General features: G+C 31.0%; 2 protein-coding genes across 2 annotated transcripts in view; one reads left to right on the forward strand and one right to left on the reverse strand.

Annotated features, from left to right (window-relative positions):
* The first annotated feature begins 64 nt into the window (after positions 1 to 64).
* On the forward strand, positions 65 to 11,233 carry Su(H) (recombining binding protein suppressor of hairless). The gene is made up of 4 exons (XM_085192919.1): positions 65 to 1,462; positions 2,139 to 2,383; positions 5,062 to 5,287; positions 8,587 to 11,233. Exons 1-4 carry the CDS (start codon positions 611 to 613, stop codon positions 8,752 to 8,754), a joined length of 1,491 nt encoding a protein of 496 aa, XP_085049045.1. The 5' UTR covers positions 65 to 610; the 3' UTR covers positions 8,755 to 11,233.
* A 5,394-nt stretch (positions 11,234 to 16,627) lies between these two features.
* Positions 16,628 to 18,429, reverse strand: part of ck (unconventional myosin-VIIa ck) — a 28,971-nt gene continuing 27,169 nt past the window's right edge. The window contains exon 14 of the mRNA XM_085193424.1: positions 16,628 to 18,286. Within this exon, the coding sequence (XP_085049550.1) occupies positions 18,080 to 18,286 (207 nt within the window). The 3' untranslated portion in view covers positions 16,628 to 18,079. The remainder of the gene's footprint in view (positions 18,287 to 18,429) is intronic.

Below are 18,429 nucleotides of genomic sequence, written 5' to 3' on the forward strand. Positions count from 1 at the left end.
CACTCGCATCACTCGATTTAATTCGCGCGCGTGTAATCGACAACACGCTGGCTGGTCGCTCGCTGCACATCACTCCGTGTCTATGGCTTTCTTTGACAGTTCATATTTTTAGCGTTGTCGTATTTATACTCGAATAAACACAAGTTTTTACTAACTTCTGTTTTACAAAACAATTAAGAAGATCGAGCCCTTTTGAGATATATTGTGAAAACTAAATATTTATAATTAAACATATAAAAACTTCATTTTGCAACGTAGACTAAACTATCTGAATTTTTTTCCGTCGAACAGGTGTTATTGAATGAATGTGTGTTACAGTTCCCATCGTAATTATTTATTTATGGTGTTGTGAATAATAAAAGTGTATCGATTGATTGATCGCAGCATATTTTAAGTAAGAAACGGGTATCATCACCAACGAGTAGGGGAGGTTTATCACAAATTTATAAGAGAGACGCTAACGGTAGGGGATATTGTTTACACGATGAGTTCCAGTGTCAACCCTCTCGTTCACCTACGATAATGCTATAGAAACGGCGCTATGAGCAGATGATACTCTAGTCCCTTTATTATGATGTTGGAGTTAAGGTGAGAGTGAGCCGTGGCGAGCATGCCTCACCAGTACGGCGCGGGCGCGGGCGGCATGGGCGGGGGCCCTCCGTCGCCGCCGCCGCAGCACGGCGCGCTGTACCCGCGCTACGCCGCCGCCGCGGGCCCCGGCGCCGGCGCCTACCGCCCCGAGGAACGTCGCCTCACCCGCGAGGCCATGGAGCGCTACCTCCGCGACCGCTCCGATATGGTAGTAGTCATTCTTCACGCCAAAGTTGCTCAAAAGTCCTACGGTAACGAAAAGAGATTCTTTTGCCCTCCACCATGCATTTATTTATTTGGTGATGGCTGGCGGCTGCGACGTGAACGAATGTTACGGGAAGGCGAAACAGAGCAAGCGTCTCAGTTATGTGCGTTCATTGGTATAGGCAACTCTGATCAAGACATGCAACAATTGGACTTAAATAATGGAAAACAATATTGTGCTGCTAAAACTTTGTACATATCAGATTCAGACAAACGTAAACACTTTATGCTCTCGGTTAAGATGTTCTATGGGAATGGTCATGACATTGGTATATTTAATAGCAAGAGAATCAAAGTAATATCTAAGCCGTCAAAGAAGAAGCAATCTTTAAAGAATGCTGATTTATGTATTGCTAGTGGAACGAAGGTAGCTTTATTTAATAGACTAAGGTCACAAACTGTATCAACAAGGTATCTTCATGTTGAGAATGGTAACTTTCATGCATCTTCTACACAATGGGGTGCATTTACAATCCACCTCTTAGATGATAATGAGAGTGAATCAGAAGAATTTGCTGTCAGAGATGGATATGTTCATTATGGCTCTACTGTAAAGCTTGTCTGTTCTGTGACAGGAATGGCACTGCCCAGACTTATTATTAGAAAGGTAAAAATTTATGTATTTTTGTTTATATATTATATATTCTTACTTTATTTTAAATTTTTACAGTAAGTAGTAAATTCAATTCATATAATGTAATGATCTTTTTACATCCAGGCTATATAATAATAGTAATATATATTTAGAACTCAATTATAATATACATTACATTATTACATAATATCTTATAGTGTCTATAATGATGTAAATAGTTACCTACCTGAATTTAATTAAAATACAATATAACATGTTAGTAAAGTTCTAAGATATACATAAATTTCCAATATCTTTAGAATCAAGTTATCAATTTGAAAGGGAACTGTCAAAACTAGTTTTAAATATATGTATATTAATTACTCTACACAAATTTTATAAAACTGAACCCTCATGTAGAAAGTTAAGGAGAGGAAACCTGAGATTAAGGTATTGTTTCTCACACACTGCCCAATATTCAAGACATTTCATGCTGAGCTGTGGAACTCAACACCATACTATATCTTACCAAAGTGAGATAATGAAAATAATACATTCCCCCGGAGTGAACCCATTACTTTCTTGTTTATGGTTAAACACTGTGCTCTATGCTACACTGGCCTTTTGTAATAAAAATATTATTTACAATACACAAATAATTATATTTTATTTTTGATAAATATTCTTACCATTTAAAACTATTATACAGGTAGATAAACAAATGGCACTATTAGAAGCAGATGATCCTGTATCACAACTCCACAAATGCGCATTTTATATGAAAGATACAGAACGCATGTACCTTTGTTTGTCACAAGAGAGGATCATACAATTTCAAGCCACACCATGTCCTAAGGAACCAAATAAAGAAATGATCAATGACGGGGCCTGTTGGACAATTATATCTACAGATAAAGCAGAATATCAATTTTATGAAGGCATGGGGCCAGTGAGGTAAGAAACAATGTGTACAAAATCTATACTAATTTTATAAAGCTGATGACTTTTTTGCTGCTTTTCTTTGGAACTACTGGTTCTGAGTAGGTTCAAATGGCTTTTTGTGGGACATATCTATTTCTCGAGAAAGGTTGCAGTCTATAATATCACCTTAATCGTTTTCATTTAACTCACCGTAAATGTGGTCCAAGTTACCAGATTGTAATTTGTCATAAAAAATATAGTTATTTCCATTTGATAACATGGGCAAAACTGTAGGTAAATTTACGATTATAAATAACGATTCATAATAATTATTTTATTTTATAAATGGAGCATCTTGACACTAGGTCCTCCTCTCTATCTAAGTCTGCTAAGCATGAAAAAGCATTAAGCTGCTTACAATATGTATTTAAGGTTCCTTGCTTAGCTTAAGATGCTTTAAAAAAAATAGTGTTATCCAATTTTATAAATTAATATTTAATATACAATATACAATTTTCGATGTGCATATACATAATACTCGTAGTTTATAATTAATTGACGTTATACTTAAGCATAAAATGTATATAAAATACAAAATTTAATGGTCTAAGAATATAATTATTTTTTTTATTTTGTTAATTAATACTTAGTTCAGATACGCATTTTATATAATATAATTTTTATATAATACTAAAAGTCTTATCAAATATTATTTTTAAAAACGGAATTTAAAACCACAATATCCGGAACTTCGTTGAAAATGTAATGTATTACTGATAATTATACGATACGAGTGTACGATTTTTTTCGGTTCACGCAGGAGAGACAAAGGGACCCTCCGAAGCTAGTGTTAAGACACTCTGTTCCCATTAAGACATTTCCGTTCCTCGAGTAGAAATTAAATCCACAGACTGTCACGTCTACAGGCTTCAATATAAAATTTATAAAAGTAATGTTTTATTAAAGTTATTCGAGATACATTATACGACATATAGCTCGCAACTGTTCTGGGCGGAGCATAAAAAGTTTTTTTCCCATATCTATATTAATTTCGAGAAATTCTGGGGTGGACACCCACCACCCCTTCCCTCTATTCCTACGCCCATGCTCTCTGTTGCTATGTATGAAAAGTGTGAAGTAACGTAGTATTGAGTTAGAAAACAAGCATATTATTTTAACTTGGGGGCTTGTATTGACTGTCGGCTGTAATGGCGCTTAATGATGAGAATGTGAGGGGAGCTAGAACTCTACTGCAATGGGGACTCAGTCAATTGCTAGATTATATTGTCAATTACACTATCTGTTGTCATGTGTTGATCGTCAAGCTTATAGTATGAGATATTGGAATTTCCTTAAACAATAGATATGTTATATCAAAATAAATAAATAGAGGAAGTTGTATATATGTGTATATAATTATGTACAAATTTTCTTTGTATAAGTACTTTTTTCCAAAAATTACCATTTTTGAAATTTAGCGATTTCTAAAGCGGAATGAATGACATTCTATTATTCGTAATAATGTGCGTGCAAATATCACGTAGAAATAAACACCAATTGTGGATGGTGAAGATTTTCATTTATTACTACCACTCAATGCGCGAATCCAACTGATAAAATTATTTCATTTTATAACATTGTACACAATTGAATCAAATCAGCTTCACTCTGTATCCCGCCCGCAGCAGGGTATGCACAGGGAACATAGTGTTAAAACACTCGGTTCCCCACAATTATATACAATTGTATGCGCGAATTTTGGTTAACTGTAATGTGCTGATAAACTGGCCTATATAGTCAATACCAGCGAACCGCTCGCAGCTTCGCCCGATTGAATAACGTTATAGCTTTCCTCTATAGATGGACTATCCACACAAAAATATTTTTTCAATTTGAACCAGTAGCTCCTGAGACTAGCTCGTTCAAGCAAAAAAACTCCTCCGCTTCATAATATTAGTATAGATAGACAATTAATTATAAAACGCATTATATGTTATAAACAACTTATTCATATACCTTCGTTTCATTTCTTATTCCTAGTGAAATCGGAAAGGAAATTTAAATAATATTAAGATAAAAATTTAAATTACATTGGCAAATAATAATAAAAAAAATCTTTACAAGTAGTTTCATTTGAATATCGTTTTATCTAATGAATAAATAATAAAAAAATATATGATTAGAAAAACTTCTGACGTAAAGTTTATTGCGTTATAGAGCGTTATAATAACATTTTTTTATAAAAAAATTAGAATGACAAGAAAAAAATATTTTGCTGTGCCGTCCCTACACTAAAGTATGTAAACGGTTGATCCAAATTTGTTTTCGTTATAAGTTCATGATTCAATAACGAACATTCGAACATTCAAAATTATTAGATACCTCTGTTGAGTAACTTTTATGTATTACATTTTTATATAAGTATTTATAGGTTGTAGTATTTTCGGGCGGAGAGTTATTTTTCACGCTTTTCTCTATTCATAATAATGAGAAGCTACTTTATGTCTGACTGCGCGACGCAAAGGAGGGTAATGTGTTTATCAGTTTATGTATGTATGAACACATACAGTAGAAATCCTAATGCATTATTGGACTTGTTTTTTTCTTTTTTTAGTAATATGCCATCGGGATTTTTGTTTTATATATTTATTTATTTTTTATAAACGTCAAATATTTAACATTTTAAGCTCGTAATCGTAAATTGTCATCAGATCGCCCGTAACACCCGTGCCATTAGTCCACTCATTGAATCTCAACGGAGGAGGTGACGTAGCCATGCTGGAATTAGCCGGGGATAACTTTACCCCCTCATTGCAAGTCTGGTTCGGGGATGTCGAAGCGGAAACCATGTACCGGTGCGCGGAGTCCATGCTCTGTGTAGTTCCAGATATAACGCAGTTTAGAGGGCAGTGGTTGTGGGTCCGACAACCTACACAGGTGAGGATTTTTTAAAACGATATATTTTTGTTACTATTGTCGGTTTGTTGTATTCAAATTCTTAATATAGAGTATTTAATTTTGTAGTTGTCTATGAATTTACTTAACAAGAAACTTTTTTTCTTTATTTATGAGACCTAATAGCGACGACCGCAGTCCGACAAGTTCTTACTCTGAAAAAAAAAAAACTAATATATTGGAAAAATTGCAATGTTTATCCCAACATAGTCTCGATATCTCGGTATCATTATGAATCCCAGAAAATGGTGGCTCTCACCGTATGACGGTTACTGTATCAGCGTTCTCGCCAAGAAGACATCGAGGATTTTTGTCACATTATCCTTCAAGATCGTCATATCCAAGACATCTGGGCATGGCTCATCAAAATCGTCATGCCAATTTTGACTGTTGCCATCAAAGATTCAGCTATAGTCATACCTGCAGCATTAAAAGTCTTTGATTTCAATGCGCTATTTCCCGTCCATAAATAATCCAATCACTGATCGATATTGCTCTTGTTTAATTTTTCTAAAATAGATTTTCTAAAATAGATAAATAAGATTTTCCTGCATTTTTTTCCTATCTGGACTTATTTACCCTAATTTTAATTTTAACTTCGATACCGTTTTCGACTTTAATAAAGAAACTATATAATATATAAGATATGCGCATACTCGTATATCTCTCCAGTTACAACTTCGTACTTACTATTCTTGTGGTCAAATTAATGGCTTCTATTTTCATCTAATGTAAACGAATTCCATAAATATTTGAACATGTTAACAAATGTGCAAATAAAATATTTATCAATGACGCACAATAACAAAATGTCACGTTCCCATGAAATGTTTATTAGAAGATGGTCAGTTTAAAAGTACAAGATAACGCTCACTACAAACCAGAGTAAAGAGTCTATGTTGGTTTGCTTTGACAAATCCCAGGAATTATTGTACTGATTTTGATATATACTGATAATATACAGATCGGTCGTTCGATCGATAAAAATACTAATATTAAAATTGACGGGTAGGTAGAGAGCAAAAAAAGAAGAGAAAAAGGCGTAAAAAGTTATCAGCATTTTCATACTGATAAAATTTATTCTCACATAATTAGGAATACTTAGATGATTCATTTACTATCTATTTCATGGCACAAATTACTTTTATACTATTTTATTTATACAATCATTTTCACACCCGACTAAAGTCAGGCTTGGACCCTAATTTATAGTAAGTTTATGTTAAAATATAGAATAAATAATTTTCTTCAACGTTTTAATACTATTATTGTAGAATTTATACTTTAATATTTAAATTAGCTTGCATTTACATAGACCTATGCTAAATTTATGGTTTCGCGTTAGTCTATAAAATTCGATATTATACAAGTTCATGTGTCAAATATATGTATTTGTCGATTTATGTAAATATTCGTGTGAAAAATAATGACCTTATCAGTGCTTGTGCAAATATGAAACCGACTATAAAGCTTTATTGTATGAGGGAGATACTTGTAGATTATTTATCATATTCATATCGAATAGATTAGCTTTTGACGGCAACTTTGTCAATTTCATTATGATTTAAATCCTCTATTTTTTTAAAAAAAAAGAGGCCAATCACAGGCAGGGGCACGAAGTGTGCTGTAAAATTGACTGGTTGTGAGTTCAATCTCCACTGGACGAAAGAAAATATTTACTTATTTTCATTTCTTCGCTCTGGTGAAGAGGCAAAAGCGCGGCGTTGAGTTTCGCCACTCAACACGCAATGCCTCTAGAATTCGGCGGAAAGTGGGAAACTCTTCCCTCTACCTACTCTGCTGTGTGCGGTATACAGCGTGAAGCCGATTTCTCAACTTTATTTGTTTGTAATTGTCAGCTTTATTAACGTTTTAACTAAAAAAATACAAATTTTGTAAAATATAGACTGTATAGCTATAATAATAAACTACATATTTATTTTATTTGTGATTCGTTCGAATACCGATCATATTTAAATTATATATTATTACAATAATACATATACATTACACATATATTTCATACCCCGGTCGATTTATGAAACAAGAGTTAGGTTTAGTTACTCAAATAGCAGCTTTGCTAGTAATTATTAAAGAAATAAATATACCATATCGTTTTAAAAGTTAACATAGTTTATGATTTTAACGTAATGAAAGTATTCAAAGGAACAATTAGAAACTATCAGACTATTATAATATCATCATCATATTTCGCAACTGTCACATTTCGAGAAAGGCGTTGCTGATATATCAATTTATATCTTTCTATGGTTGTGGTTATTCCACCATAATTAGTTAGCCTATTTATTATATAATAAAATTTAAATTAGAGAACAACCTATATCACTAATATCGATAAGTAAATTGTTATTTGGAGATTTTAATATCTTATTGTAATAATGGCTGTAGAAATATCACATGAATTATTTTTCAAATATCGACTATTATTTTCTCATTATAGGCTATTATTTTTTTGAATAATGCAACTACTATAATAAATTTATTTCTAAATACGTGAGAATTAAAACAGATTATTTATATAATAATACATAATATATGGTAGTAATTTATCTTTATCTCACGACCCCGTAGTCATCATGCGAAGCTTATAGTGTATACGACTTCCGTAAATCTATTGATATTTTCTTTCTTGTCGAAAAATGCGTAATATTTAAAATTTTCGTATATGGAACTATGCTTAATAACTAAATAGTCAAAAATATAAGTGATAGATATAAATATTCTACTATATTTTTTATTTTATATAATATTTTATAAAACTGATAAAACGCACTCTAACTAACGCAAACATAAACAATATTGTTATACTAAGTTCTCTCTGCCTTCTCTACTATATGTGGAAGATGCGTGAAGTTAAGAAAAGTGGACATATATTTTTTAATAATATTTGATATGTTACAAGTCCTGTTTTACAATATTAGCGATATTATACAATAATACATGTATTTATACATATAACATATGCTATATTGTATAATTTTATTGTATAAGTAGGTTAAGAGAACAGTACTATATAACTAAGCTCACAATTCCTTAACTTCTTTTTCTAGATCACTAATAAGTGACATCTCTTTTGCTAGTTAGTACCCCTTTCTCCGTAAAATATACTTTTATTTTGTTTACATTCACATTATTTTTTAGTCATGTTTTTTAATTTCCACTAAATAAATGCTTTATTTGTTTTACATATGCAATAGAGAGTCTTACCTATTTATCTATATTTATTTTACTACCACTCATATAGTTGTATATCCACCCAGGTGCCAGTATCGCTGGTCCGCAACGACGGCATCATCTACGCGACCGGGCTGACTTTCACGTACACGCCGGAGCCGGGCCCGCGCCCCGCCTGCGCGCCCGTCGACGACGTCATGCGCCCCGAGCACGCCTGGCACGACGCGCACCGCCTGCCCGACGCTCTGCAGTAGACCTGCAGTAAACATGACTGACAGAACTGACATCACTTATAGACCTATCTAATTGCCAGCTATATACATATATACTGCGGTAAATGGCCAATCTAGGTTCTGCAATAGTACTGACGAAACTGACACAAGTTCTATATAAGATTGCTGTATAGATATGGGGCTATACTTTGACCGTTTGTACTATATCTATTATCTGGTACTCGAATGCAACATATATACAATGCGGTCAACGTAAAGTTAGGTTTGCTGAACTATTGCGCATTGTTAACTCGGTAAGAAAATAATCAGAAGTAGAAGAAGTAAGAAAAATCGTAAAATGTACTCTGCGCAGTCATTTACAGCTAAGTTCAGGACGGCCAATGCGTACGTGCAATGCATAGCTTCTTATAAACCACCAAATATGTACTTCATATTAAATTGTATATTTGTGTAAAATGAGAAGGTTTATTTTAATGTTTTAATATCTTTTAATATTTCGTGACAAGAGTAACGAATATAGGCACCATGCCAAGATTCTTTACACCTAAATAATATGTAGGTATGTACACATACATATTTAAAGAAAATACGTATACGCATTTTAGATTCATACTTTAATTCATTTTATTAATGATATCTATTAAAATAGTTGTGTGAAAAAGAAAACAGATATTGAAAAAAGTTAAAGCACAAAATAAAAAAGTAAATAATTACGAGAAAAATGTAAGCAATGAAAGGCCTTATTAATAAATTAAGTCATATTATGGCGTGACTAGAACTTAAAAATGCATGACATACGTAAATAATATAAAAGCATTTTTTTTATTTTACACATCATGCCTTGAGGCTGACGTGGCGTAGCCTGGCGAGGTCTGACTCTAAATGCGATGGTCGTGGATTCGATGCCCGCTCGAGGAAAAGTATATATTCAAATTATTTTCATTTCTCCGCTTTGTATATATACCGTGACGTTAAGTTCCACCACTCAATGTCTCGAAAATAGAATGGAAAGCGAAGAAGTGTCTTAATACTAGATTCCTTCTGCCTCCTTGCTATACGGAAAAAAATGTGAAACTGCATACATTATGTCTTTTCAAATCTATTAGAGACTAGAAAAGCCAATAGCTTATAAACTGATTATGTAATATAATATTAGACATCTATTATTAATAATGAATATTATTATAACGAAACGAATAATTTTGTATTATACAAAGTGTGCCTAATTAATTAAGTCGGTACGATTATTTTTGTCGAGATTATAACACCAAAATGCTATTATTAAGGTTATGGTAGCAACTTTTTTTAATAATGCTTTGTAAAGTATGTTTTTTTTATTTTATTATTATATAATTTGTGCCCGTGATTCGGATGTATATCGATATGATTAGTGTTTATTATTATACTGGCATAAAATAGGTAGTTCCTAAGCTGTCATTAAAAGCCAAGTTGAAATTAAAAAAATAAACAACAAAAAAATACTATAATTATAAAGAGATCTCTCTGCTCTTGAATTTATTTCATCGGGGCCAAATAGCTGTAAAATCCATGACGAGTCATTGTGTTTATTATATTGCTATTAAGTATCCATAGGTTTATGTTTTTTTTTATTTTGGACTTTGAGTCGTGATGTGTGTGAATTCATATATATTATGATTTATGAAGGCATCTACAATATTGAGATATATTTCTTTCATAAGACGAACATAGATGATAGGTAATTTAAATATAAATAATAATTAAAGAATTCATTTTTGTATTTTAAAAAACTCAAAACAAATTTATGGTTCGGTTCATACAAAAATAAGATTATATTCGGAATCGTGGGAAATTCTCACAATTAAATGTGTCTTTGTTTTAAAAATCATATTAATTCAGTTATTACCACAAAGCTCTTGAATTTCATATAATAAAAAGTGTATACGATAACTGGGCAATGATTTTGTTTACCGAATAACCTCAGTTGACGGCGAGCTATCGAATTATTTGTATGTTTGTATGTACATTACCCACAGTCTAATGAACAATGTATGGAGATAAATAGACGTAATTCATCGTAATTTTTATATATATATATAAAAAAAGAAAAAATAATTATATTTATTTAATGCATTACGAATGTTTCTTTGTGCGATTCACAGTATCAGCGTGTGTGTTGTAGTGATTTTGAACATTCCATATGGAAAGTTTTATAAGTACAAAAAATATAATATTTTTATAAAGAAAAAAAAAAAGATTTTTTGAGAAGACAAAATTATTTTATGGGATCGGTAGTGACAGTATTACAAGGAATTAGTATTAGACGCAATTAAGAATTATGCCGTCAATTTGTAAAGTAAGCAACGTTTCGGTGGAGCATTCTATCATTTACATTTCTATGTATAAACATCATGTTTGAGAATTTATTGTTTGATGTTCATGTAATTACGATAATGTGATATTATGGAAGAGTAATTGATTCTAAAACATGAATATTTTAGTAAAACTGAATTTAATAATATATTTCTTTTATTGTTGACATTCCTCCTTACCCTTTAATTTTATTTTAAACATAATTAAATTATGATTTAATACAGGCGTAAATGAAGAAACAAAGAGCAGAGCAATAAAAAAGATTCCCACATTAACAAGTTGAAATTATAATTTAAACCAAATCTAGTAATTATATGATTACGAATCTGAGTCGATCGAGGAACTGTGGGAACGTCTTCAGAACATCTTCACATGGACTGTGGACAGAATAGTATAACAATTATTATTTATATTGTAGCTCTTATTATATTGGAGTTAGGGGCTACGATTTTTTTCTTCGTCTTAAGTTTCCCCTTAAGTTCCGCACCGCTGGGCCTGACCTTAGATAATCAAGTAATCGTCACACATTGTTTGCAGAGATTCATAAATTTGTATCGTAATAAGATATATATTAAGGTAAAGTTTTTATTTATATGTATATTTCCTATATCATAATATTATATTTACAATGATAAAGATCAGATTTAGATTTTTTTAATATTTTTTGTTGTAATTAACATTTGTACTAAGTAGGTACAAAGAGTTTTTACTATTGACACTGAGAATAAGTAAAAGAAAAATAAACATATCTATTATTTTATTAAGATTTTGAGAAGATATAGATAAATTTGCGCACGTTTTTTTTATTTTAAATTTAACGTCCGTAATATATAATAATTTCATAGCACGGAAACTACGTCCAAGCTAGGAAGTGCAACATTATGACGAAAGCAGTTTCGTTTTAAACCTATTTTGTCAATAGAAATATTTCGCCATATAATAAATTAACCTCTAGTCTGTACATCGCGTGCAGGAGACATCCCCAGTTCCAATTTCGGACATTATTTTTTTTTTGCTTGAACGTAATACGGTTACATACTGTTTTTTTTTATCCATAGCGTGACCGACACGCAATGACGCCTCACGTTCATTTGTCAATATTAAGAAAGAATGCAATTTACTTAGAATTTAAAATCAAGGAATGCATGTAAACATGCAAACGCTCGGTTAACCTATTAAATATAATGGCCTTTCCATATCCTGTTTTACTTTGCAATTAGGCTATTCTTTTATTTAAAATAATTACACTAATTACTTCATATCTAAGAAGCTCTTAAGTGTTACTAAGCTAATTCTGAAACAATATAGACATTTATAAAACAATTCTATAGTGTATATCTAAAGCGTAATTATCGTCTATTTAATTTATGTTTAGATCGCGTCTCGGTGGAATTAAAACTTATTTCTTATATTACAAATACATAAATGAAAAATATTAAAAATAATAATAGTATAATCTATTAAAACCAACCAACAGTAAAAGGTACTGTTGTAATATGTCGATGTGCTGAAATTTTCCCACGATCCTAAATTATTTTATTCTTAAGTCATAACATCGGGCGCTCGAAACTTCTATGACAAAATTAGGCTAAAAACAGCACTTACAAACCCATTGTCGTAGTATTTATGAATGCGTTATTTTTGATACTAGAAAAGAACATAAACATTTCAAAAGAAAATAACCAAAAAGGTTTGCTCTGTTTAATTCTGTAAAAAAAAAACCCAGATCTAAATTCGCGCCAAAATTTTTTAAAAAGAAATTTAAGTACAAAATTGAAAAATGTAGCACGTGATAAATTGACGCTTCATGCACGAGCGTTGTTCGTTTTAATTTTGCAAAGGATTTTAATATATTTTTTCAGCAACAACAACTTTTCCCACTAAATTTTGAAGGCATTTGCATGTGTATTAAGTCTTATCACAAAAAAATAATGAACAAATGTCTAATTGTGTTAAAATGTTATATTTAATTATCTCTATGTTATGGTAGAGTACTAAAATAAATAATTAGTTTAGTTATAAAAAATAAATATTAAATGATCCAATTAGTTTTAAAGACGGTATTAAGTTATTAAAGGGACTGAAAAATTGTACTAATGGAAACTACACTTAATAATCAATGACGTTCGAGAAACTATGACGCAAGTGGCTCCGCCCATTCATTCAATAATTTACTTTATCGTTACAAAAAACAAAGTTAGAAAAAACCTATTGTCTAGGAATTGAGAAGGTATTTTATATCCTGGATCTAAAATAGCAAATTATAGCCGTAATAAAGATATTAATTATTCTATAACTTACATTATATACGAAAGTACGTAATGAGTATTAGCAGAGAACGAAGAGACTTTTTACTGTTCTCTCTTCTTCTTTAACGGTAAAAATCGTTAAATTGAAAAAATACATCCACTTCTGCTGGTAACATATCAAAAAATTTTTCTGAAATTTGAGTGCCGCTGTAAGAGTAGACTTGCAGGACTTTTTCAGCGGCGCTACGGAAGACCCGGAACGGTTAATGGTCATTTACCCGTATATACTAATTAAGTGCAGCGATTATATCTAAAAGCGGGTGCTGTGAGAAAGCAATGTGCACACAATTGAATCATTGTCTATGGTTTTTACATTTGGTTCTGATATACGAGGTACGAGGGCAAGATATGCAGAGTGTGGGAAAAGTTCAGCACTGCTCGTGTTTTCCAACATGTCATCTCTGGTCGTGGGAACTAATAATTTTACTGAGTTACTACGGATAACGTAACGGTAGATTTGTGTAATTAAATTATAAATTGTAGAATTCCACAGAATATATTTAGGCGCACACTTTTAAACTCTAGCACTGAAGTACAGGTTCTTAATTATTATTGTATTTTCTTTGAGTATACAAATTTTATTAAGTGATTTCTCTTAGAGCATCGTACTGTGCTAATGAAATATTTTTGTTGTTATTTTTGGGTTCCGTACCTTTTAATGAAAGAAGTAGAAGAATAAGTGATCTTATAAGGGTTACTTTTTTGTTTGTTGTACGTCCGTCCGTCTGTCTGTCTGTCTTTCATGAGCCTTTATCTCAGGAACGATTGGAGATATCGAGTTGAAACTCAAACCATATACTCAAATCAAAGGTTTCCTGAAAAAAATGTATTTCTACATTTACTTAAAAAAAAGATATGGCCGTTTCTATCGCAAAAAACGCATATTTAGATTTAGTTAACGGCAGTTAGCATCTACAGGTTCAGGAAAAAAATTTAAAGCTACATGTAAACCCTAAAAAATAATAGCCTTAAATTTAGTAATAAAGCCGCTAGTTTATGTGAGGTATCAGATGAGAGAGCTCTGGCGAAGCTAAGCTTGAATTTCAAAAAACCTCGAGAACTCCAATTTTGTACGAAACCTTCGGTGGGAGAACCCGACTCACGCTTGTCCGTTTTTTTTAGTTAGTCTTACATATCTTCATAGATACATAATTACGCAATAAAAATAATAAGATTACATTTTTCTTTACGTAAATACGGTTGATTTGTTTAAAACACCTATTTTATGTAATAATAAAATAGGTGTTTTAAAATATACTATGTACACCCCTCGTGTTCATTTATTTGTAGACCTTTAAAAAACTCTTGTACAATCAAAGAATTTGCGCGATATTTTATATTTCATGGGTCAGTTTGAAACGCCTTTGATCTATCTATAAAAAATGTCTTTGAAATTTTTCTGAATGATGGCCAATGGGGCAACTTTGACAACCATCTGTAATAAAGCTTTCGGCACTCCATAATCTAAACAGAACAAAACTAATATCAACACATTCCGTCCCCTTAAATATTTTTGTTTTCACAATTCGAAACGGTTATCTAAAGGTATACAGGTATAAATATCCAGAGGAACTCCTCTGTGAAAATCTAATGATTCAGTGGCCACCTATCTGTACGTAAGAAAATTCCGATTAGGTTTTTCACATTAGTCTAATGCGGATATGGAAGTGATTTTTCTGTCAAGATTATCATTATAATAAGCGATTAAGTCCGTTTCCTTTATAGTTGAATGAGAGATCATTGTTATAGGAGTAATTACGTGTGTTTTGTATTATAATAGCGCTTTGCAGTGTCGCATCATATCCGTGTTTTTTCGCAATTCATAAAATATTTTTTTTACTTCTATCTTGCATGTTCTTTCTTAAGTTATTGTGATTATAAAACTTATATAAAAATATTTACTAGTATATTGTTTTAGATTGCTGGTTTTTTATTTTAACCATTATATCAACATATTTGAACCTACTGTAAATGACTATAACAAATGTAGAAGAAAGCTTACTTTTAACTTGAAATCTGGTACAAAAATCTAAGAATTTTTTTTGGATCGTCTTTAATTTTAATTTTACAAAACATCTAGAGATAGTGAAGTGTGCTAAGTTTTAAAAACTTGTAGTAATGGGAATGAGATTGAACATAAAATGTTTTTCCTCAATAACATACATGCCTAATGTGCAAATTGTTATATAAATATAAGAGAATATAACTGTAATTGAAATAAGCACAGATTAAATAGACAATAAACGTAAGCTAAAACTTATTTTAAATTCTAAACAATAATTATATTTGAATGTTCTTTTTTATTTTTAAAAGTAAAGTATTATTTCAACTTAGGAGAATGAAACAACCTAAAAATATTAAGCTTTCAAACTTTCTCGTTAGGTTGTTTTTTTAATCTAAAATGTAATAAATAAATTCAGGAACGGACTGACCCATGTAGTCTTCGCGGACCCATATGAATCAAATGAGTGGACAAGGAAAGTTGATTGACACCAAATGACGCACCAGCAAAAGGTGACCGTCCGAAATTGAACATTTAACGAGAAAACAAAATTGCTCTAAACAGTCATATTCTGATGTTAGATAAACGACTTCCTGCTGCTTGCGACAATGGAGGCATCATTATTCTTCGCGACTTAGAACTCTGCCGTGGGAGTCTCTCACGACTTTATTGCGGATATATATTTTTTGTTTGTTCTAATTAACACTTTTTGTTGCCGCTTTTACCTTAATTGTTTTGTACTATAAGTTAAAATTGAAACAGACATTTTATACCACTAGGTTAATAAACATTGAATGTTAGCCTAGAGGGCGCCCGGCGCTTCACTCATTTTGATGACAAAGCAAGGGCGAAATGGTATTGTAACTCGAGTCTCCAAAGAAATCTTTAAATTTAACTAAAACACTTCAGTATTTATATTTTATATGAGAATCTTATTTTTTTTCTTCTTAAATTTAAGCAACGTAAATGTGGCAAAATTTGATACGTTTTTTCAAGCTTCATGCTGTATCTCGCATGTAGCAGGGGAGGCCTATTGTTAAAACACTCCTCTCCCCACTCTCCGTCGAATTCTGGAGGCATTGCGTGTTGAGTGGCGATCAGTGGCGCAACCATGTTTTTAGGCATTCAATTAGTCATGCTTAACCATATTTTGATTATTATTAAATTACTCCAAATATGCTTGTTTATGTAAAACTATATTTGTAAAAAAGAGAATAAATAAAAGACTGCATTGTGACTCATGTTTACAACCACTCACAAATACCACTTTTATTTTAAAGCAATATAAAAACAAAGGAATATTGTCTCCGAACTCATGGCATAACGATAATTATACAATATATATATATATATATTATTAGCTTATAAATAAATATTTTTTTTTGCTGGTATAAGATGTTCAAGAATAATCGATACAAGACAATGTATTTAACATGCTCGTCTAAAAAAAATCGATTAAGTACTACTATGTTTTTATTTATATGACGTAAAAAAATAAGAAGTCTTGTTAATTATTCATTGACTTTTTCTTCATTTTTTTTCTTTACATTAATAAATATATTATAAAAAAAATAACATAATTTGAGTTGTAAGTTCAATACATAACATATAAATATTAATTTAATTTGAATTCTGTAAGCCAACATTTATTAATTGCCTCCGAAGCTCTCACATTATCATTCATATTATTGAGCATGTTAAATTTTCTCCACAAAGCATTTGCGTAATAATTTACATCAAACATCCTCGTCTTTTATAAACAAATACAATTGCATATTCCTATTACACTAGCGTTTTTTAATATCATAAAATTTCTATCAATAAAATCTCAAATCTAAAGTTTTATTATGTGTATTATAATAAATGTTAAAATTATAAAAAAATTAAATCTTTTCAATTTTTTTACCTTTCAAACGCCAGGGTGATAAGTATAGCATAGCATGTTTATTAAAAGAACCTCAGTTCTCATCAACCATAACCGATGTATAATAGATTAAAAATAACAGATCTTTACTTATAAACAATACCACATACTATACAATCGAGATATTGCATTATTTTCTATTATGTACTCCAGATAGGACCAATATTTGTTGATTATCACTGCACGTGTTTACTCTAAGTTTGTAAAATATTTAATGTTATTGTTTATCTTTGTTTATTATATTATTGGATCCCTTGTACTTAATTATATAGCAACATGCAAGGCATCATCAGAGATGAGTAACAAATATTTGTGTATAATAATTAATTCATTATATATAAGTTTGAATTACCATTACATTGGACGGATATATTTTCGATTTAAGCACTTTTTGACGACAATTTGTTTTTGCACATATAAGTATATTTTCAACATATTTTTATATAAATGTCTAGAATCTGGAGCAAATTTTTGACATTTACACAAAAAAATATGTACAAGTACGTATATTATTGTACGTATATTTATTTCCAAACAACAATTATGTGATGTAAATATATAAAAATGTGTTTTATTATTTTTTAATATCAGAAACACTCAACACACCATTATTTATTCAAGCATCCATTAAAATATTCCGCCAAAAAGCGAGAAAACTTATAACCTACGTTAAAAACAGTCCCTTTTAAGTTTCAATATGCACTTATTATAATTATAATCTGTCTTGTCAAACGTTTGACACATGCCATGTTTTTTTTTTTATTTTACACGCATAGATCTTTGTTTATTCATATTTGTTAGCATGAGTGAGATGTACGATGTAAGTAAATCGTCCATTTTGTAACCTAAAGATGTCTCACAAAGAAGCTTGGAGCCACGCACGAGGTTTCCTATGGTCATGTGGAAGTAAGTATTGCCGGACGACCAGTTAGATATCCTTGTAAACGGGTGTGTGACCAGAATATCCTGAAATAAATTTGGTTAAATATTTTATTTTTCTTTATCTATGAATGAAATAAAATACATTTAGTTTAGACCGAACAAAAAATTAATTTCGAAAATTTTTATATTGTATAATTTCCAATTTGCGATCTACTTTTAACGGTACA

The sequence above is a fragment of the Heliconius melpomene genome, chromosome 1, assembly GCF_056956725.1.
Source record: "Heliconius melpomene rosina isolate 202511_hmr_F chromosome 1, ASM5695672v1, whole genome shotgun sequence".
Taxonomy (NCBI): domain Eukaryota; kingdom Metazoa; phylum Arthropoda; class Insecta; order Lepidoptera; family Nymphalidae; genus Heliconius; species Heliconius melpomene.